The 18,528-nt window shown below is 44.8% G+C and overlaps 1 protein-coding gene across 1 annotated transcript in view; it reads left to right on the top strand.

Moving 5' to 3' along the window:
- Positions 1 to 290: 290 nt before the first annotated feature.
- Positions 291 to 18,528, top strand: part of LOC149818896 (isopentenyl-diphosphate delta-isomerase) — a 41,825-nt gene continuing 23,587 nt past the window's right edge. The window contains exons 1-2 of the mRNA XM_089985292.1: positions 291 to 709; positions 1,554 to 1,878. Coding sequence (XP_089841418.1) covers positions 546 to 709; positions 1,554 to 1,878 — 489 coding nt within the window. The 5' untranslated portion in view covers positions 291 to 545. The remainder of the gene's footprint in view (positions 710 to 1,553; positions 1,879 to 18,528) is intronic.

The following is an 18,528-nucleotide window of genomic DNA, read 5'->3' as shown; positions in this document are numbered from 1 at the left end:
AAGCTTTAAAATTAGCGGCTCAAAATCTTTATAAATATTTAGACATCAAAAATCATGTTTTTTAAATTGAAAATACACAATCTAGCAGTCAATTCTTGGCAAATTCATCATGCTGAACACATCTGCTTGGTCGGATTTGCAAAAAAAAAAAAAGTGTTGGAAATGCATGGATCCGAATGGGCTCAACCCGCTAACAGCTCCGGATCCATTTGATAGATAAAGAAAGAGGGCTATTTTGGTCATTTCCCACGGGCTCCTCTAAAACGCCTCACTGTTTTCAGCTCAAACTCGCACGAAAAGCTCCTGCTTTCCTTTCCGACCCCCTCCTCACCACCGGAAAATACGGAGCGACGCCCCCTTTCGTCCGTACGTTTTCTGGTGAGTTGTTTCCCCTCGGAAACCCTAGATCCGCAGGTAAGCAGGAGGTGAAGGGATCTCGATTCTTCTCTTTTTTGCTCCGATCTGAGTGATGTTGAGGGAGCATTGCGCTCTCTGAGTGTCTGCGTCGCTCCGTTCCCTTTTTCTCACGATAATCGGACGGAAAAATGGCTGGAATCTCGCACCTGTTCGATCTCCTGACGAAGAACCCGACCCTCTCTAACCCTTCTCTCCTCCTTTCCTCGAAATTTTTCTCGTCTGCTGTTGCTGCCTCTGCCGCTGCTGCATCCGTGGCCGCCTCTAGGCCTTTCGCTTCTAGATTCCTGTTTAGGTAGATTTTATGCCCCTTTTGAATGATTTTTTGCTGCTTATTTGGGTTTTGAGTAGGTTATGAGGGACACGTCGGTGATTATTTTCCTTTATCTTGATTTGTTATGAGAGGATTGTGCTTGTAGTCGTTGGATATTTTGTTTCATTAGCGTTAATTTTTGTCAACTTTATAAGTTAACAATAGGGTTGATCTGTTCTTGTGCTTTCTTTTCCGTTTTCTTCTTTTTGTTTTTTGTATGTTGTGATTCTTGGTTAAGGTTTTGAACATCTTGATTATATTTTGAATGAACATGATTTAATGGAAGATATTGAACTTCCTGCTTGTTGTTATTCTAGGGTTTTCTTTTATCTTTTTTTATTACGTTCATGGAATTATGAAGCAACGAGCTCTATACTAGTTCTTAAGTAACGTTGGCATTTGCTTGATCGTATAGTTTCGTGTTTGGCTGCGCAATCTTGTTCTCCTGTCTGCATTATGTTAATCTTTGCAGAGGTAAAGCAAATAATTGACGATCGGCCAGGTACTTATCTTATTTGATATGATAATTACAACTACTCCGAAGAATTCACAGATTTCATGGCCTACAGAACTTATCCTAATTGAAATGTTGTGAAAGCATTATGTTAAACTGATTTTTTTTTTCACGTTCTTTAAATATTTAAGTGTGCAAGGATTTAATTTCTTAAAGGAAAAACTTTGGGTGTACAATGCATGAAGTTGCTCATGAACCAGGAAGGCAGCCTATTCAAACATGCATAATCTTTATCCTACAACAAATGTGTAACTTTAGTGCCCCTGCATAAACATCCCCAATTGTTGACCAACTTGTCTTACCTACTTTCAGTGATATTGCCTATTGTGATGCTGCTGCTACGTGGGGTGAAGATTACATTTCCAATCTTCACAAGGGTTCTGAAAGCATATTCTACAATGAAGCAATTCATTACAGAACAAAGGAATATCCTATAGAGCTTAAGCCTCTATTTTCAGCTTTTGGCCTGAAGGCTCTTGCAATGACAACCATAAGATCTCTTTTGATGTTTTTCCTTCCTCTTTTGGAACCTCGCTCACATTTGGAAGAAGATGAGGATTTTCTGTCGGACACAGAAGATGAACATATCGACCTGGTTATTCCCTTGAAGAAGTCGGTGAAACAAATCTTTCGTGAGGTGATAACTGAATCATTCTCTGTGCTTGTGCACATATGTGTTATTGTATCAAGTATTTGATTTTGGTAGCTGTCATAGCCATCAGAAATACACAACAATAGTTTCATTATGGATGCAGAAGCTGCTCCATTTAACTTCATTCTTTGTTGTGTGTGTGGTTCTTTTTCTGTTCCTTCTTTCATTCTGTGCATGTTCTCACAGTTTCCAACTTCCAAGTGTACAAATAGGCATGGGATGTAACATTTTATGACACTTCAGTTACCTTTTCTTCTTTAGCTAGTCTATGTAGGAAATGGGGGCAAAAGGTTTGTCAATTGATCCATGTCTTAAATGCAAGCTCATGAAACTTTTGGCTTTACATTTTATTGATCCTTAAGTTTCATTTAAGAAAATAAAGATTTTGTTGTATATTTGTGACAAGTATTAGATGAAATATATAGACTTGTTTACCAGTAATAATTAAATTATGTATGAGTTTAACTATCTGAAATTTTTATTTTGTCATTGTAATTTCTCTGTCATGATCTCTCATTCCTTGCCATCAACATCATCATGTTTGTGTGCATGCATGAGCTTGGGTATCTGTGTGTGCATGCATGCATGCATCTTTGATGTATGCATGTATGTCTATATGAGTAATGAGTAATTATAGGGTGCACTAGGTACATCTATTGTAACGCCTCAGATTTTCAAAACAAAACTTTGTCCAAATTTCATGGATTTATTTATTTATTTATTTGCAGAGGAATTCAGAAAAGACCTTAGCAGCAAAAATAAACAATAGTTAGTTGTCAGTTTGAAAAGATACCAGGTAAGTCACAGGTATGTGGTCAATCGCTCATTGTCCACCAAAAATATTTCATTTAAGCAAACCAAAATGAGTTATTTATTACAAACAATACTGCTTAGCAGTACTAGTCACTGGGTTTGTAAACGAAATGTTCAACAAAGTCTGGAGAAACCCTGGATCTTAATGCTGCCCTGTTAGGCCCAAACTTTTTGCGCAGTTTTTGCCTTGTAATAGCCTATCGAAAGCCCTGCGTGGCTCACAATGACCTTTCAGCCTTGTAATGTTTGTATAGAGTTACATTCCTGTAATTTTGCATTTCCCTTAATGAGATTGTGGTGCGTGACACTATTGCACATTCCCGCATTCAATGAATTGATTGTTGTTAAACGTTCCTCTCTCTTTCTCTATTTTCTCCTCTCTCTACTCTCTCTTTGCTTTATGTGATTGTTGCCTCGTTATAATTGTGTGTTTGCATGCAATACTGCCTGTGCACTTGTTGCTTTCGAAAAAATCCACTACATTCGCTTTTATAACTTGCTAAGGCTTGTTGGGTCAAGGTTTTCTCAACGCCTCACAGGCCTTTGAAGTTTAGTCCATCGAGTCTCGCTCGACCAAGCGACAATCGTTGATCATGGCTTCTGGAGATTATGGTCTGGTGATACCATCGAAGCCAAAGAGCAAAAAAGGAAAGGGGATTGAGATGTCTGCCATCGAAGAAGCTTGGGAAACTCCTTCGGCAGAATTCACCAAGTTAGAGAGATTGGTGGAAAGACTCTTGTAGGATATGCAGGAGATGAAGGCTATAGTGTTTGAAGCTTCTGTTAGCTATCGAAAGCTCGATGATGAGCTCAAAACTGCAAATAAAGACCTCCAAGGAAGGGTTGCGTTGCTTGAAGATAGAGTAGACTCGATCGTTGCCGAATTTGACACCATGAGGGATCGAGGGTTTAGGATGAAACAGAAGAACCAGGCTTTGTAGCGCAGAATCCTAGCTCTGGAATGTCGGTCAGCGATCGACGATAATGGTGCAATCGAGACGTCGATCACCCGTCTGAAGGTTTTCGAGCCTAAGAAGTTCACTGGTGCTCATGACGCCAATTAGAAAATTTTCTATGGCAGATGGAGGAACTCCTCAAAGCAAGTTATATCGAGGATCAAGCGGTCAAGATTCGAGCGCCACAATGCGGTTGGCTGATGACGCCATTGTCTTGTGGCGAAGAAGACACAACGACATAAATATATGACTCTGCGTCATTGATACATGGGATGACTTCAAAAGAGAGTTGAGAAGTCATTTCCTTCTGATGGATGCCAATTATCTGGTGTACAAGAAGATCTGGATCGATCCATGACTACATTAAGACCTATTCAACCCTTATGTTGGAGATTACAGACATGGGGAGACATATCGCCTCCTCTATTTCATAATGATACTACAACCTTGGGCAAAGCAAGAGTTGCGGAAGCAGAAACCTCGGGATCTTGTTAGCACCTTAGCAGTGGTAAAAGTACTTTTATAATTTCAATGAAAACCTGAGTTTAAGGGTAGACAACTGAAAAAGATAACTTCTGGGGGCAAGAAAAAAAATGGTAATCGGGAAGACAAACAGAATGCCCAAGGACAGAATCATCAAGACAATCGAAACCGAAATCAGAACAATTATCGGGGATGGTATGACATAAATAGGAACTACCATGAGAATAATAGGAATGATGATAGGGCTCTGAACGCAGTTAAGACAGAAGACCCACCAGAGGACCAACCAAGGATTGGCGCTCTACAAAGAGTATCGACGCTCAAGGAATCGAGTGTTGGCGTGCCTTCGTCTAGCAAGGCGCTCATGTACGCGGATGTCATCGTGAACCAGTGGCCACTCGGGCCATGGTCGATTCAAGTGCCACCCACAACTTCATCTCCCAAGAAGAGGCAAAGCGGTTGAGCTTAAAGTCCACAAAGAAGGTGAGTCGTACGAAAGCGGTAAACTCGAAAGCGAAGCCAATCCTTGGCGAGGCGAAGAATGTGACTCTCAAGATGGGGGATTGGTTGGGCACAACCAGTTTCAAGGTAGCCCCACTCAATGATTTCAAGGTAATCCTTGTCATGGAGTTCTTGTGGGCGAACAAAGCCTTTGTCACACCTCACTTCAATGTGATGTCTATTATGGATAAGCGATACCCTTGTATGGTCCCTGCTCGTCTTATTGGCACTTCACAGATATAGATGATCTCTGCGATTTAGTTGAAGAAGGGCATCAAGCAGGGATATGAGACCTTCCTAGTGGCCCTCCGAGAAGCAGAACCTATGAAGGAAGAAGACACCTGATCTGAATTGGTCCTCATATTGGAGGAGTTTAAGGAGGTAATGCCTCTCGATCTCTTGAAGAGATTGCGGGAGGTAGATCATGAGATTGAACTTTTGTTGGGCGCGAAGCCCCTTGTTATGGCCCCATACCGCATGGCTCCACCAGAGGTGAAAGAGCTGCGAAGACAGTTAGATAATATGCTAGCCTCCGACGTCATTCGTTCCTCAAAGACACCGTTTGATGCACCTATGCTTTTTTGGAAGAAACATGACATGTCCTAACGGTTGTTTGTGGACTATCGGGCGCTGAACAAGGTGACGGTAAAAAACAAGTATCCTCTTCCGTTGATCGCTGACCTGTTCGATCAATTGACCAATGTCTGAGCGTTTTCGAAGCTAGACCTGCGATTGAGATATTGGCAGGTCAGGATCGTAGAAGGAGATGAACCCAAGACTACTTGCATGACGAGATATGAAGCATACGAGTTCTTGGTTATGCCGTTCTGTTTAACGAATGTCCCTGCAATCTTCTCGACTCTCATGAACAAAATCTTCTACGCGTATTTGGACCAGTTTGTAGTTGTTTACTTGGATGACATCATTGTCTACAACAAGAATATGGAAGATCATGCACGTCACTTGTGCATTGTGTTTCAGTTGTTGAAGGACAATGACTTATATGTGAAATGGGAGAAGTGCCTATTCGGGCAAGCGAAAGTCGAGTTTCTGGGCTATGTTATTGGAAGGTCCAAGCCATTGTTGAGTGGAAGCCACCCTCTTCTCTGTCAGAGCTGCAATTATTCTTGGGGCTCGCGAATTACTGCAGTTATTCTTGGGGCTCGTGAATTACTACCGTCAGTTCATTGAGGGGTATTCTCTAGCCTATGCTCATCTCACAGAGTTGCTTCGGAAGGATCGAAGTTGGGATTGGTCGAATACATGCCAGACAACCTTCGAAGAGCTGAAGAGGGTTGCTACTAGTGATCCAGTATTGAGGCTACTCGACCACACAACGACATTTGAGGTCCACACAGACTCTTCAGATTTTGCAATCGGTGGAGTGCTCATGCAGGAAGGGCACCCCATCGCTTTTGAGAGTCGCAAACTGAAGGATGTGGAGTGACGATATTGCGTGCATGAGAAAGAAATGATTGCAGTCGTGCATTGCTTGCGGGTTTGGTGTCACTACCTTTTGGGATCTTAGTTTGTTGTCAAGACGAACAATATAGCCACTATTTACTTTCAAACGCAGAGGAAGTTTAGCCCTATGTAGGCTAGATGACAACAATTCCTAGCAGAGTTTGACATGGTCTTAGAGTATAAGCCTGAAAAGATCAATGTCGTAGCCAACACACTAAGCAGAAAGGCTGAGTTGGTAGTCTTACAAAAGGAAGAAGCTTCATCTACTCAGCCTCAAAGGGACCTCTTCGACCGCATTCAAGAATGCATCCAGTCCGATCCATCAGCTCAACACCTGGTGACCCTAGTTCAGCAAGGGAAAACTAGGAGATTATGTATGCATGATGACTCCTGGTCACTAAGGGCGGTCACGTTTTTGTACAGCGATGGAGATCATTGCGGAGATTGGTGATAAAGGAGTGTCAATACCTGGTACTCTGGGCACCCAGGGCAACATCTGACTCTCGCCTTAGTAGAGCAGACCTACTATTGGCCTTTTATGTGGGAAGATATTGAAGGTTACCTTCGCACCTTCCTGATCTACCAGCAGAATAAGCCAAGTAATTAGAAGCCCACATGACTACTCAAACCTCTTCCTATTCCAAGCCGTCCGTGGGAGAGCATCTCCATGGACTTCATTTTGAGATTACCGAAGGTGAACCACTGCAGTTTGATATTTATGGTGGTCGATTGGTTTTTAAAGTATGCCATTTTCATGTCGATGCCGCCTACAGGTACAACTGAGCGAGTTACAAGATTGTTCGTGTAGCACGTTGTGACCAACTGGGGGATTCTTGAGAACATCGTCAACGATCACGACCCGCGCTTTACAGGGAAGTTCTGGCAGGAAGTGTTTTGATTGTTGGGGACGGAGTTGCACTTTTCAACGTGCTTCACCCCCAGACGAATGGCCAAACGGAGAGAACCAACACACTCCTTGAAGAATATCTGCGACACTTTGTAGGCTCAAATCAGAAAGACTAGGTAGACCTTCTGGACATCGCTCATTTATCTCATAACCTACAGAAGTGTGAATCAACTGGTTATAATCCTTTTGAGTTGGCAACGGGGAGACAACCCCAGACGCCGCACACCATCGCGACGGACTATAAGGGCAAGGCGCCACTTGCCCATCGTCCAGCCTGAGTGACTGGCAGGATCAAAGAGAGTTGGCCAAGAAGATGAAGAAGTGGGCATATTAGAAATGCCGCCTTGCAGAGTTCAAAGTCGAAGACCTAGTATTGGTCAAGTTGTACCTCGAGAGCACCAGGATATTTCGGGGTCTTCATCAGGGCCTCGTCCGCAAATACAAATGCCCCTTTTCTATCATCAAGCAAGTAGGCAACCTCGCCTACAAGCTCAAAGTTTCTTTGCACTTTCAAATACATCCAGTCTTCCACGTTAGTAACCTAAAGTCATTATATGCCGATGAAGAAGACAACAACCGCGACTAGTCGATGCGAGCGCCAACACCTCTCCTCACAATTGACGCCAAAGAAGTAGAATACCTTATGGATCATCTGTGCAATTGTCAAGGATAGATCAAAGAGTATTTAGTCAAGTGGAAAGGATTGCTAAAAGAAGAAGCCAGTTGGGAGAAAGCGAAGAACGTCCACCAGTTTCCCTCAACAGTGGACGAGTATGAAGCATGAGCCTTGTCACCGAGGACGTCGACCACTTAGGTGGGGAGAATGTTAGGCCCAAACTTTTTGCACAGTTTTTGCCTTGTAATAGCCTATCGAAAGCCTTGCATGGCTCACAACGGCCTTTCGACCTTATAATGTTTGTATATAGTTACATACTTGTAATTTTGCATTTTCCTTAATGAGATTGTGGTGCGTGACACTATTGTACATCCCCGTGTTCAATAAATTGATTATTGTTCAATGTTCCTCTCTTCCCCTCTATTCTCTTTTTCTCTCTCTACTCTCTCTCTCCGCTCTATGTGATTGTTACCTCATTGTAATTGTGTGTTTGCATGCAATACTGCTTGCCCACTTGTTACTTTCGAAAAGATCTGCTGCGTTCGCTTTTCGAACTCGCTAAGGCTTGTTGGGTCAAGGTTCACTCAACACCGCACGAGCCTTTGAAGTTTAGCCCGTGATAGCCCTGTTTCACATATCATACCTTTGGGTTTAGTACCTATATCCCCCATAAAACTAGGTTAGAACCATTTTTGGTCTGGTAGAAAAGCGTTTCAATTCTAACAAGTATAATATGTTAAAGACATAAAAGCCACTTCAGGGTTGCAATTGAAAACATCGTAGCTTAAGTCTCCACGACTTAGCATATGGCTATTCCATAGACTGAAGCAGGAGCTCCTTGAGCCTAGCTTAGCCATGTAGATACAATTTGGGCTTTTCGTTTGATCAGTCCAATATTGTACTAATATCAGTACCTTACATAAGGTGATGCATGAGTAGCAATAATGTACATTTATTCGTCGGTGTACCTATAACTAATGCATTATTTCGATAATTACAAGTTCATTCCTTGGTACGCAGGAGAACTTAATTTTGGCGTCAAACTAAGCCATTTGGGTATTTATTATGCTATGTATTTTTGTATGCCAGAAGACTGAGTGACCCTTTCCGTAGTGGGGCGACTGTTATATGTCGGAGTAAATCCCACTAAGCCTGATTTTGATGCATCCTACTACTGCTGTCACAGGCCTATTTCCTTCAATGGGCCAGCGCGGCACGACGATCCTTCCTTATCGCCGCAAGCCTACTCGTCAGCTCGCTTGCCGGTCGCGGAAGCTTGTAATCAGAGTGCAAGTGAGCAAGAGAGAATAGAGGGAGAGAAATTGCAATCACAAGAAGCAATCACAACGAGGGTGAACAAAAGAAAGCTCAACGCATTTACTTCATTCACAATTTTGCCCGCAGGCTATTACAGTTCAAGTATACGGGCTGCCCCTTCGGGGTATTGATTCACCTGAACCGGGCAACTTACATCAGACTCAACAAAAGCAAAACAGACTCTAAGCGCAACTGTACACTGTAAGTCGCAAGGGAACATGCTCCCCCCTTCAAATCATGCGCTGTCCTCGACGCCATCTATTTTGTGGTAAGCCCTGACTTCAGCCGGGTAGCGGCTGTTCATTCGAAATGCAGGCTTCCATGTTGGTTCCGCTGTTTCCTCCCACTGCACCAAGTATTTCTTCGCTTGCCTCAAATAGTTGACCTTGTGGCGAAGGATCTGACTGAGGTGCTTCTCGGCCCGTTGTGCTGCCAGGGCCCTCTGCATGATGGGAGCGCGTTGCGGCACATTGCGTTCCGGGTCTCCATTATCTGGATGGAACTGCTTGAGGTTGCACACGTGGAGCACCGAGTGCACCTTGAAGTCTGGGGGCAACTCCAGCTTGTATGCCAGCTTGCCCACCTTCTTTGTGATGGTGAAGGGTTCCTCATACTTTCTGAGTAGTCCGCGGTGCCGCCCGCGGAAGATGCCTGTGCGCCCAGGATATAACTTCACCAACACTTGGTCCCCAACTTGGAACCCTGCGGGCCGACGGTGTTTGTCCGCCCACTTCTTCATTCTCTTTGCCGCTTTGTGTAAGAATGCCTTCGCTAACTCATTTTGCTCGTGCCAGTCGCGAACAAACTGATAGGCGAATGATGGCCTTCCCTTTTCCTGTGTGGCAAGAGTGTGCGGGGTCAGTTGCTGCTGCCCCGTGGCTATCTCGAACGGACTGTGGCCTGAAGACTCGCTCTTCTGCAGATTATAACAAAACTGTGCCACATCAAGGAGCTTCACCCAATTTTTCTGATTGGCACTAACAAAGTGCCTAAGGTACTGCTCCAGGATCCCGTTGATACGCTCTGTCTGCCCATGTGTCTGCGGATGAAAGCTAGTTGAAAACAGCAACTCAGAGCCAAGTAGCCGAAATACTTCACGCCAGAACTTGCCCGTGAAGCGAGCATCACGATCACTCACAATGCTCTTTGGTATGCCCCAGTGCTTCACCACATGCTTTACGAACAACTCTGCAGTCTTCTCTGCAGGGCACTCCTTAGAAGCTAGGATGAATGTGGCATACTTTGAGAAACGATCCACCACAACCAAAATAGAACTGAGGCCCTCTACCTTTGGCAGACTAACAATAAAGTCCATGGAGATGCTATCCCAAGGACGTTCTGGAATTGGTAGAGGCTCAAGGAGACCAGCAGCCTTCTGGTTTGTCCCCTTATCTTGCTGGCAGATGAGGCATGTCCGCACATACTCCTCAATGTCGTCTCTCATCTGCGGCCAATAGTAGCCGCGCTCAAGGAGTGCTAAGGTCCGCTCCTGACCAGGATGGCCGACCCATAATGTATCATGGCACTCCTTGAGTAGCTCTCGGCGAAGGCTTCCCCACCGTGGTACAAAGATGCGTCCCCCTTTTGTTACGAGGAGGCCATCCTGTAGCCAAAATCGCCGAGTCTTCCCTGCCTGCGCCAGAGAAACAAGGTGTTGTGCGGTCGGATCCTGCTGTGTACCCTCGCGGATGCGGCTCAGCAATGCGCCCTTCAAATGCACTTCAGAAGGCTCTGCGCGCGCATCAGCTAATTCAGCCCTACGGCTCAGGGCATCCGCCACAACATTGGTTTTTCCAACCTTGTACTCTAAGGCAAAGTCGAACTCAGCCAAAAACATCTGCCATCGAGCTTGCTTGGGCATTAACTTTTTTTGCGTCTGAAAATAGCTCGTGGCCACATTGTCCGTCTTGACGACGAACTCGGCACCCAAAAGGTAGATCATTATCCTTCAGCACCTGAAACACTGTTCGCAGGTGCCCGACATGTTCCTCCATGTTGCTGCTGTAGATCACGATATCATCTAGGTAGACTACCACAAACTTGTCTAAGTAAGGGTAGAAGATCTGGTTCATTAAAGTCGTGAAAGTGGCTGGAGCATTTGTCAACCCGAATGTCATTACTAGAAATTCGTAAGCACCATAGCGGGTGACGCAAGTTGTTTTCGGCTCATCACCTTCGGCAATCCTCACCTGCCAGTAACCCGATCGCAGATCTAGCTTGGAAAAGATACGGGCACTGCCTAGCTGATCGAACAAGTCTGCTATCAATGGCAATGGGTACTTGTTCTTCACCGTGACCTTGTTCAAGGCACGGTAATCCACACATAACCGTTTAGAGCCATCATGTTTCATCTGGAAAAGGACCGGGGCACCAAATGGTGCTTTTGATGGACGAACAATGCCTGCGTCCAACATCTCGTCTAACTGCCTGCGCAGTTCCTTCAGCTCAGCTGGCCCCATGCGGTATGGAACCATTGCAGGAGGCTTCGCTCCCGGGGTCAACTCAATCTTGTGGTCGACCTCGCGTCTTGGCGGAAGACGCTTTGGCAATTCCGGGGGCATCACCTCCCGAAACTCCTTCAATAGTGGGGATAGGGTCAGTGGCACTGCTGCTTCCACCTTCCCTTCCTCTGCGCGCACTGCCACTAAGAATGTCTGCTTCCCATGCTTGACACCCTTCTTTAGTTGCATTGCAGACAACACTGAAGACTTGCCTTTCTGCGTAAGGCACTGCACTATGTGGGACAGGTCTGACTCTATAATCGTCAGCGTGTTGAATTTTGGCAACATCATAACATTCTGGCTTCGCAGAAACTCCATACCCAAAATCATCTTGAAATCGTCCAGGGGCACTACAGAGAAGTTGACTTTACCGACCCAACTTCCCACATGAATAGCCACATCCCTTGCTTCACCAAGGATGGGCTTGGCCTCAGAGTTTACCGTTTTAATGGTCCTCTGCTTTGGCCCATGCTTCAAGCCCAACCGCTCTGCCTCTTCCCGCAAGACAAAGTTGTGTGTGGCCCCGGAGTCTATCATTGCTGAAGTAGACTTTCCATTCATAATAACTTCAGCGTACATGAGTTCCTTACTGACCTGCATGTTTTTAGCTGCACAACTTCTGGCTGCGTTGATCGATCGCATGACGCCCATCCTCGGTTGCATGGTCTCAGTGTCGTTGCATTCAGTATCGTTGCATTCTTCCTGTGCAGCATTGACTTGCCCATCGTCTTTTACAAGGCGCTTTGGGCATTGCCGGGCGATATGTCTATCACCACAGAACCAACATGTCACAACCGCACCCTTGTTGTTGTTGTTATGCTTTGTGTAGTTCTGTTTCTTTTCGGATTGATGGCGTGTCGACGCCTCACCTTTATCGTTACGCTGCTCATCCTTCTTGCCTCCATGGTCAGGCTTCTTCCCAACTTTGGTTGATGGGGTGAAAGGCTTGCGCTGAGTGTCAACTAAGAGCTCAGCCGCCACATATGCATCTTCCAAAATACGGGGGTTGCTCCTTTCCAGTTCAGACTGTGCCCATGGTTGAAGTCCCACAATGAACCAGTTGAGCATGTCGTCTTCTGGCATGTTAGGTATCTTCAGCATAAGCTTCTGGAACGTTCTGACATAGTCTTGCAACGAACCAGTATGTTTGAGCTCACGAACCATCCGGTAAGCCTGTCTCTATGCATTTTTTGGCATGAAGTAGTTGCGCAACTCTACTTTGAAGTCGTCAAAGGTGTCTATCACACATTGACCCCTCTCCATGTCATTGTGCTTCCGCCTCCACCAAGCGATAGCATCACCATCAAGTAAGGCCGCTGCAGCCTTGATCCTCAGATCTTCGAGGGTCACATTCTGGATATCCAAGTAGTCTTTTACTTGGAACAAGAAGTTCTCAATGGCCTTGCTGTCGCGAGAACCATTGAATTTTGTGGGTCTAGGTACATCAATCCTTGATGGTCTCTCACCATTTCCGCCATTCAGGGTCACCGTCCGCTGCAACGTACGGTTCCTCAACTCAAGATCGGTCACTGTAGTCGTCAACGAAGTGACCTGCCCCATTAGTAAGTTCACCTGCTCTTGCAGGCTCGCCACCACATCATTCAATCCATTGAATGATTCACATGCGCGTGAAATCGCTTAATCATGCGAAGTCACATCTTTCACCAGCTTGTTAACAGTTGCAACCAACTCTTCTTGGCCCCGAGGTGAACCCATCTCCTCAGCTTCGGCAACTGCCTTGCCTTTGGTGTTGTGCAAGTGTTGATAAGGCGCCACGATGTCTTGCTCACAAATCGCAGTCTGTCGGCGTGTCTGTCGACACCGACTCCGGAGTCCCTTCCCCAGCACGAGAACGGGCTCTGGTACCACTTGTCACGGGCCTATTTCCTTCAATGGGCCAGCGCGGCGCGACGGTCCTTCCTTACAGCCGCAAGCCTACTCGTCAGCTCGCTTGCCGGTCGCGGAAGCTTGTAATCAGAGTGCAAGAGAGCAAGAGAGAATAGAGGGAGAGAAATTGCAATCACAATAAGCAATCACAATGAGGGTGAACAAAAGAAAGCTCAACACATTTACTTCATTCACAATTTTGCCCGCAGGCTATTACAGTTCAAGTATACGGGCTGCCCCTTCGGGGTATTGATTCACCTGAACCGGGCAGCTTACATCAGACTCAACAAAAGCAAAACAGACTCTAAGCGCAACTGTACACTGTAAGTCGCAAGGGAACAACTGCAGTAGCGTGGTTAAATCCCTAGATCTTAGGGATAACCCGACCTCCTAACCTCCGAGTGACTTAGAGACCACCCAAACTCTTTGGTTCATCAGATATAGTATGTCACTCGAGGTGGTACCATCATTGTCTGCCTCGATGAACGTAAGTCTTAAAGGAGTTCGACAACATAATCTTTCTTATTAGAACGTCGAGTGCCACTTAGGCAATTCAGTGCATTATGCACAAAGGGAATATGAACCCAACCCAATCACTTTTTTGAAGCACGGACCGGTTCCCGTGTAGACAGGGACTATCGTTATGTTTTGTTTATATGCATGCAAACATTGCTCTTGGCGTCTACAGCCTTCACGGGCGCTTCACCCCTTGCAGGTGGATAACAAACTCTGACACAATGACACTTACGAGTATTATTTTTGTACAGTATTTTACAGAGGCATGCATAATCAATGATCACTTTTAATCGACTGCTTGACATATTTAGCCGCAACGAGCACTGGTCTAACAAAGCACAACTACTTTGGCACAACGGCCCTTATGAGTGTGATGCCCATGAAGGCGAAAATAGAACAAGTCATTCAAGAAGGGTTTTAACAACAAGGGCATCATCGTGCCATCCACACTGGCTTAGGTGAGTATTCTGCCAGAAATTTTAACAGCGGAGAGCATCTTGTTATAAATTTTGGCAGCATCTTTCCTGTTTAACGGGAAAATCGCTACTTTCATTTTTGGATAGATGTGCACTGTTATGCATACGTTGCATCTCTTATGGTTTATTGGAAACCTAAGCCTTAGTTAGGCCTTATGATGGTGACTTAGATGTTTACGTAAATGCAGTTTTGCACAAATCCGAAACCTTTCCAATAGGGGTTTCTTTGCCAAACAATATTTTGAACATGACAAGACTTTTGAATAGCTTTTGGGCGATAGAGATCGGTCACCATTTGTATGCTTATTATAACACAATTATATTTATTAAAAGTAGAAGCCTGTGAACATAACATCACGATGACAAAGTAAAGTGTGTAAAGCAGGGCCCAGTGAATGAAATCACGCATCGGGCTAAGTAAAGTGCATAAGCAGGGCCCGATGAATAAAACTATGCATAGGGCTAAGTAAAATCCTTTAGCAGGTTCTGGTGAATGAAATCACCCATCGAGCTAAGTAAAAATGCACAAAGCAATGTATATATATAGTAAATAGGGAAGTCGTCGTAAGGATACGCGCGTGAACACCGACGCAATCTTGCGGTGACCTAGAGGCGTAAACCAAGGACTAGGACCCTATGACACATAATTCACCATAAATATCGAGAGATAGTCACAAGGGCACGCACGTGAACACCAAAGTAAGCTTGCAGTACTCTAGAGCAAGGTTGTTAAATGCGATAAGGCAAAGCGAGGCGTTGAGCCTGTTATGAAGCGAGGTGTTGAAGCGTAAGCTTCATGATCAAAATAATAAAATATATAATATTAATAAAATAATGAAAATTTTAAATAGGAACTAATAAACGACAGTATAAGAAGAAGGCCGACGATGTTGTCGCCGGTCACCAACGGAAGTAGAGAAGGGGAAAGGGAGATCGGGGGTGGTTGGTGACAACAGGAATACCCATTAAAGGGGCAAGGGGGGTTAGGGTGCCTGACGGGAGGGTGTCGACGCTAGCAGAGAGAACACGGGGGGGGGGGGGGGGGAGATAAAGAGAAGAAAAGGAAGGGGGATGATGACGTTGTCGCCGACGTCTTCCTGCCACCGGCCACGGGTGGTCGCTGAGGTGGATGCCGGCGAACACAGAGAGAAGGGAGCGACGGGGCTTGTTAGCACAGGGGTGGCTCACCGGAGCTCCGGTGAGTGATGCTGCGGGTGAAGGTCGTCGGCATGATCGCCGGCGGCTGCGGAGAAAGGGGAGGAGACGGGAGTCGGAGAGACGGAAGGGAGGAGAGAGAGAGAGAATGGTGAGGGTTCTCTCAACCTGCGTCTTTTAAAGACGCAGGCTCGATTATTCGAGAACCCGGGGCGGGTCCGGGCCAGGCCTGGATCCAATCCGGGTCTGCCACCGCAGAACGACCTCGGATGCGTGTCCGACACGTGTTTGATATGTTTTTTTTTTTGCTTTACATGATGCGTATGCCTTAGAAGTGAAGCGTGCCTCGACGCGAGGCGTGCACTTCACCCATGTGAAGCGTGCGCTTCAAGCCTGCAAACGCCTCCCTACAGTGCCTCGGTTCCTTGAGCTTGCGTTTCGCCTTTGAGGCGTACACTTCAGGTACTAAGGCGTTCGCCTCTAACAACACTGCTCTAGAGGGCATGAACCAAGGACTAAGACTAGATATTGTTTTAGAAATGTGTACGATAAGAAAAATCTCACCGTACTTGACAGTTATTCCAACAAAATAATTTGAAACAGAGAGACCAACATGCAAACCTACACAAAATCTGGTAGAGATGGCTCAACGCAGCGTAGAGGCGCTCCTAGGTCGTGGTTGGTACGTTCTTATGTTCGGTACGGTTACAACCGAGAGCATCTCATGTAGAACTCGTCGACGCGACGAAACAGAGAGGTATAGGTTAAAAACGGATCAGACCTAGTTTAGGTCTAAATGGATTCAAACTTGCCTTAAGTGGGTTAGTATAGGTCAAATGGATTAGACCTGGTCAAGACAAAGATAGAGGAGGCTAAGGGGTCTTGATTCAACTAGGTTTAGTCTAGGTTAGGTGGGTCGAAGCTCACCTTAAGTGAGCTTGGTATAGGTCAAGTGGGCTTGACCCAGGCTAAAACAAAAAACAAAAGAAGAGATAGAAAAGCTAACCTGGTAGGTTAAGTAGGCTTGACCTAAGTGGGTTCAAGCCAACGTCAGGAAGGTCTAAGCTCACCTCTAGTGGGCTTGGTCTAGGCTAGAACCAAGAGAGAGAAATGGGAGAGAGGAGAGAGAGGAGAGGAAAAACAAGAGAGAGAGGAGAGAGAGAGAGGGACTATTTCTAAAAGTAGGGGTGGGGGGTTTTATTTATAGGCCTTTGGGTGGGGGCCCCACCCCAAATGATAAGTATGCCCCTTTCTTCCCATTTTCCCCTACCTTCTAGATAAAGATGGGTATGTCCCTTGTGGGGCCCACCTAGATATTTTCATTAGATATTTATGTGGTGCTTACAAGATATTTTGTGTGGGATATTTGTTGGAGAAGACATGAGAGATGGAGAGAAGAGAATGAATCATTATGTTCTTCATTAGGTCTAATCTCTTACTTAAACAGAGATTAGCCAAAATAATAAAAATTACATCCAAGTCCTTCTCTTCTTTCAAAATTAATAAAACAAGCTTATGAATAAAATAATTCTAAACAACTTCTTTAATAACATAACCAAACCACTCTCAACACTCTCCCTCAAGCTGGAGCATAGTTATCAATCATGCTGAGCTTGCTGCAACACTGTGAGAAATTTGAGATTGCAAGAGCCTTGGTGAAGATATCTGCAACTTGATTTTCAGAGGATACACGACTTGTAGAAATATGCCCAGCTTGCACCATATCTCTTATGTAGTGGCAGTCAACCTCAATGTGCTTTGTTCTTTCATGAAACACTGGATTATTTGCTATATATGTGGCTGCTTTGTTATCACACATCATCAACATAGGAGATGAAACCTTCACTTGAAGGTCGGTCAGCACAGATCGGACCCACATCAGCTCAACGTCTGTTTGAGCAATTGCCCTATATTCTGATTCAACACTCAACTTGACAATAACTGTCTATATCTTACTTCTCCATGTAATCAAGTTTCCTCTCAGAGATACACAAAATCCTGTTGTAGATTTTCTATCTTCAACAGATCCTGCATAATTAGCATCAGAATAAGCAACTACATCCAAAAAGGAAGTCTGCTTAAACCAGAGTCCTTTGCCAGGAGACGCTTTCTAGTATCTAAGGATCATTAAGGCTGCCTGCCAGTGGATTTCTGTTGATTTGTCCATAAACTGACTTACCTTGCTTACAACTAAAGCAATATCAGGTCTAGTCATAGTCACATATAACAAATTTTCAACTAAAGAGCGATAACTCTTGCTATCAACAAGTTCAGAATTTTCATCATACATATGAATTTTATGATCCATAGGAATGTTTGCTGGTTTGGCTCCCAACATTCTTGTCTCCTCTAGTAAATCAAGAACATATTTTCGTTGAGACAAAACTAGTCTTTCATGACTTCTGGCCACTTCTATGCCCAAAAATTATCTAAGTGGGCCAAGATCTTTTGTAACAAAATGTTTTTGAAGGTGAGCCTTCGTCTCTGAAATATCTTTCACGCTGCTTCCTGTAAGAATGATATCATCCACATATACCACCATAACTACAATACCAGACCCAGTTTTCTTGATAAATAATGAATGATTCAATGCTAACCTATTGAAGCCGAAGACTGACATAACGTCAAACAACTTATGAAACCACACACGAGTGCTTTGTTTGAGACCATATATCGCCTTTCTTAGTTTGCACACGGTTAGGTCCAAGTTTGTAAACAAAAAAAATACACGAAAACTTTAGGAGGAACAAGGAAAAGTGGGGCACTTGGATATAGGATTTGAAATGGAATTTGTTCATCCAATGAGGCTGAAGGCATGCGGTTAGTCAAATAACACGAATAACAATCGCATCACCCTAATATGATGCATGAACATTGGCTTGTATCATTTAGGGTACGAGCTACATCCAGTAGATGTCTATGTTTTCTCTCAGCTACCCCATTTTGTTGAGAAGTATGAGCACAGGAGGTTTGGATTTGGATTTCACAATCTCGATAAAATTGCAACAATTCCTTGGTTTTGAACTCAAGAGCATTATCAGTA

This window comes from Nuphar pumila, chromosome 13 (genome assembly GCF_984573655.1).
Source record: "Nuphar pumila chromosome 13, dmNupPumi1.hap1.1, whole genome shotgun sequence".
Lineage (NCBI taxonomy): Eukaryota > Viridiplantae > Streptophyta > Magnoliopsida > Nymphaeales > Nymphaeaceae > Nuphar > Nuphar pumila.
Note: the sequence above shows the minus strand (reverse complement) of the source record. Positions and strands in the feature narration are given on the sequence as shown.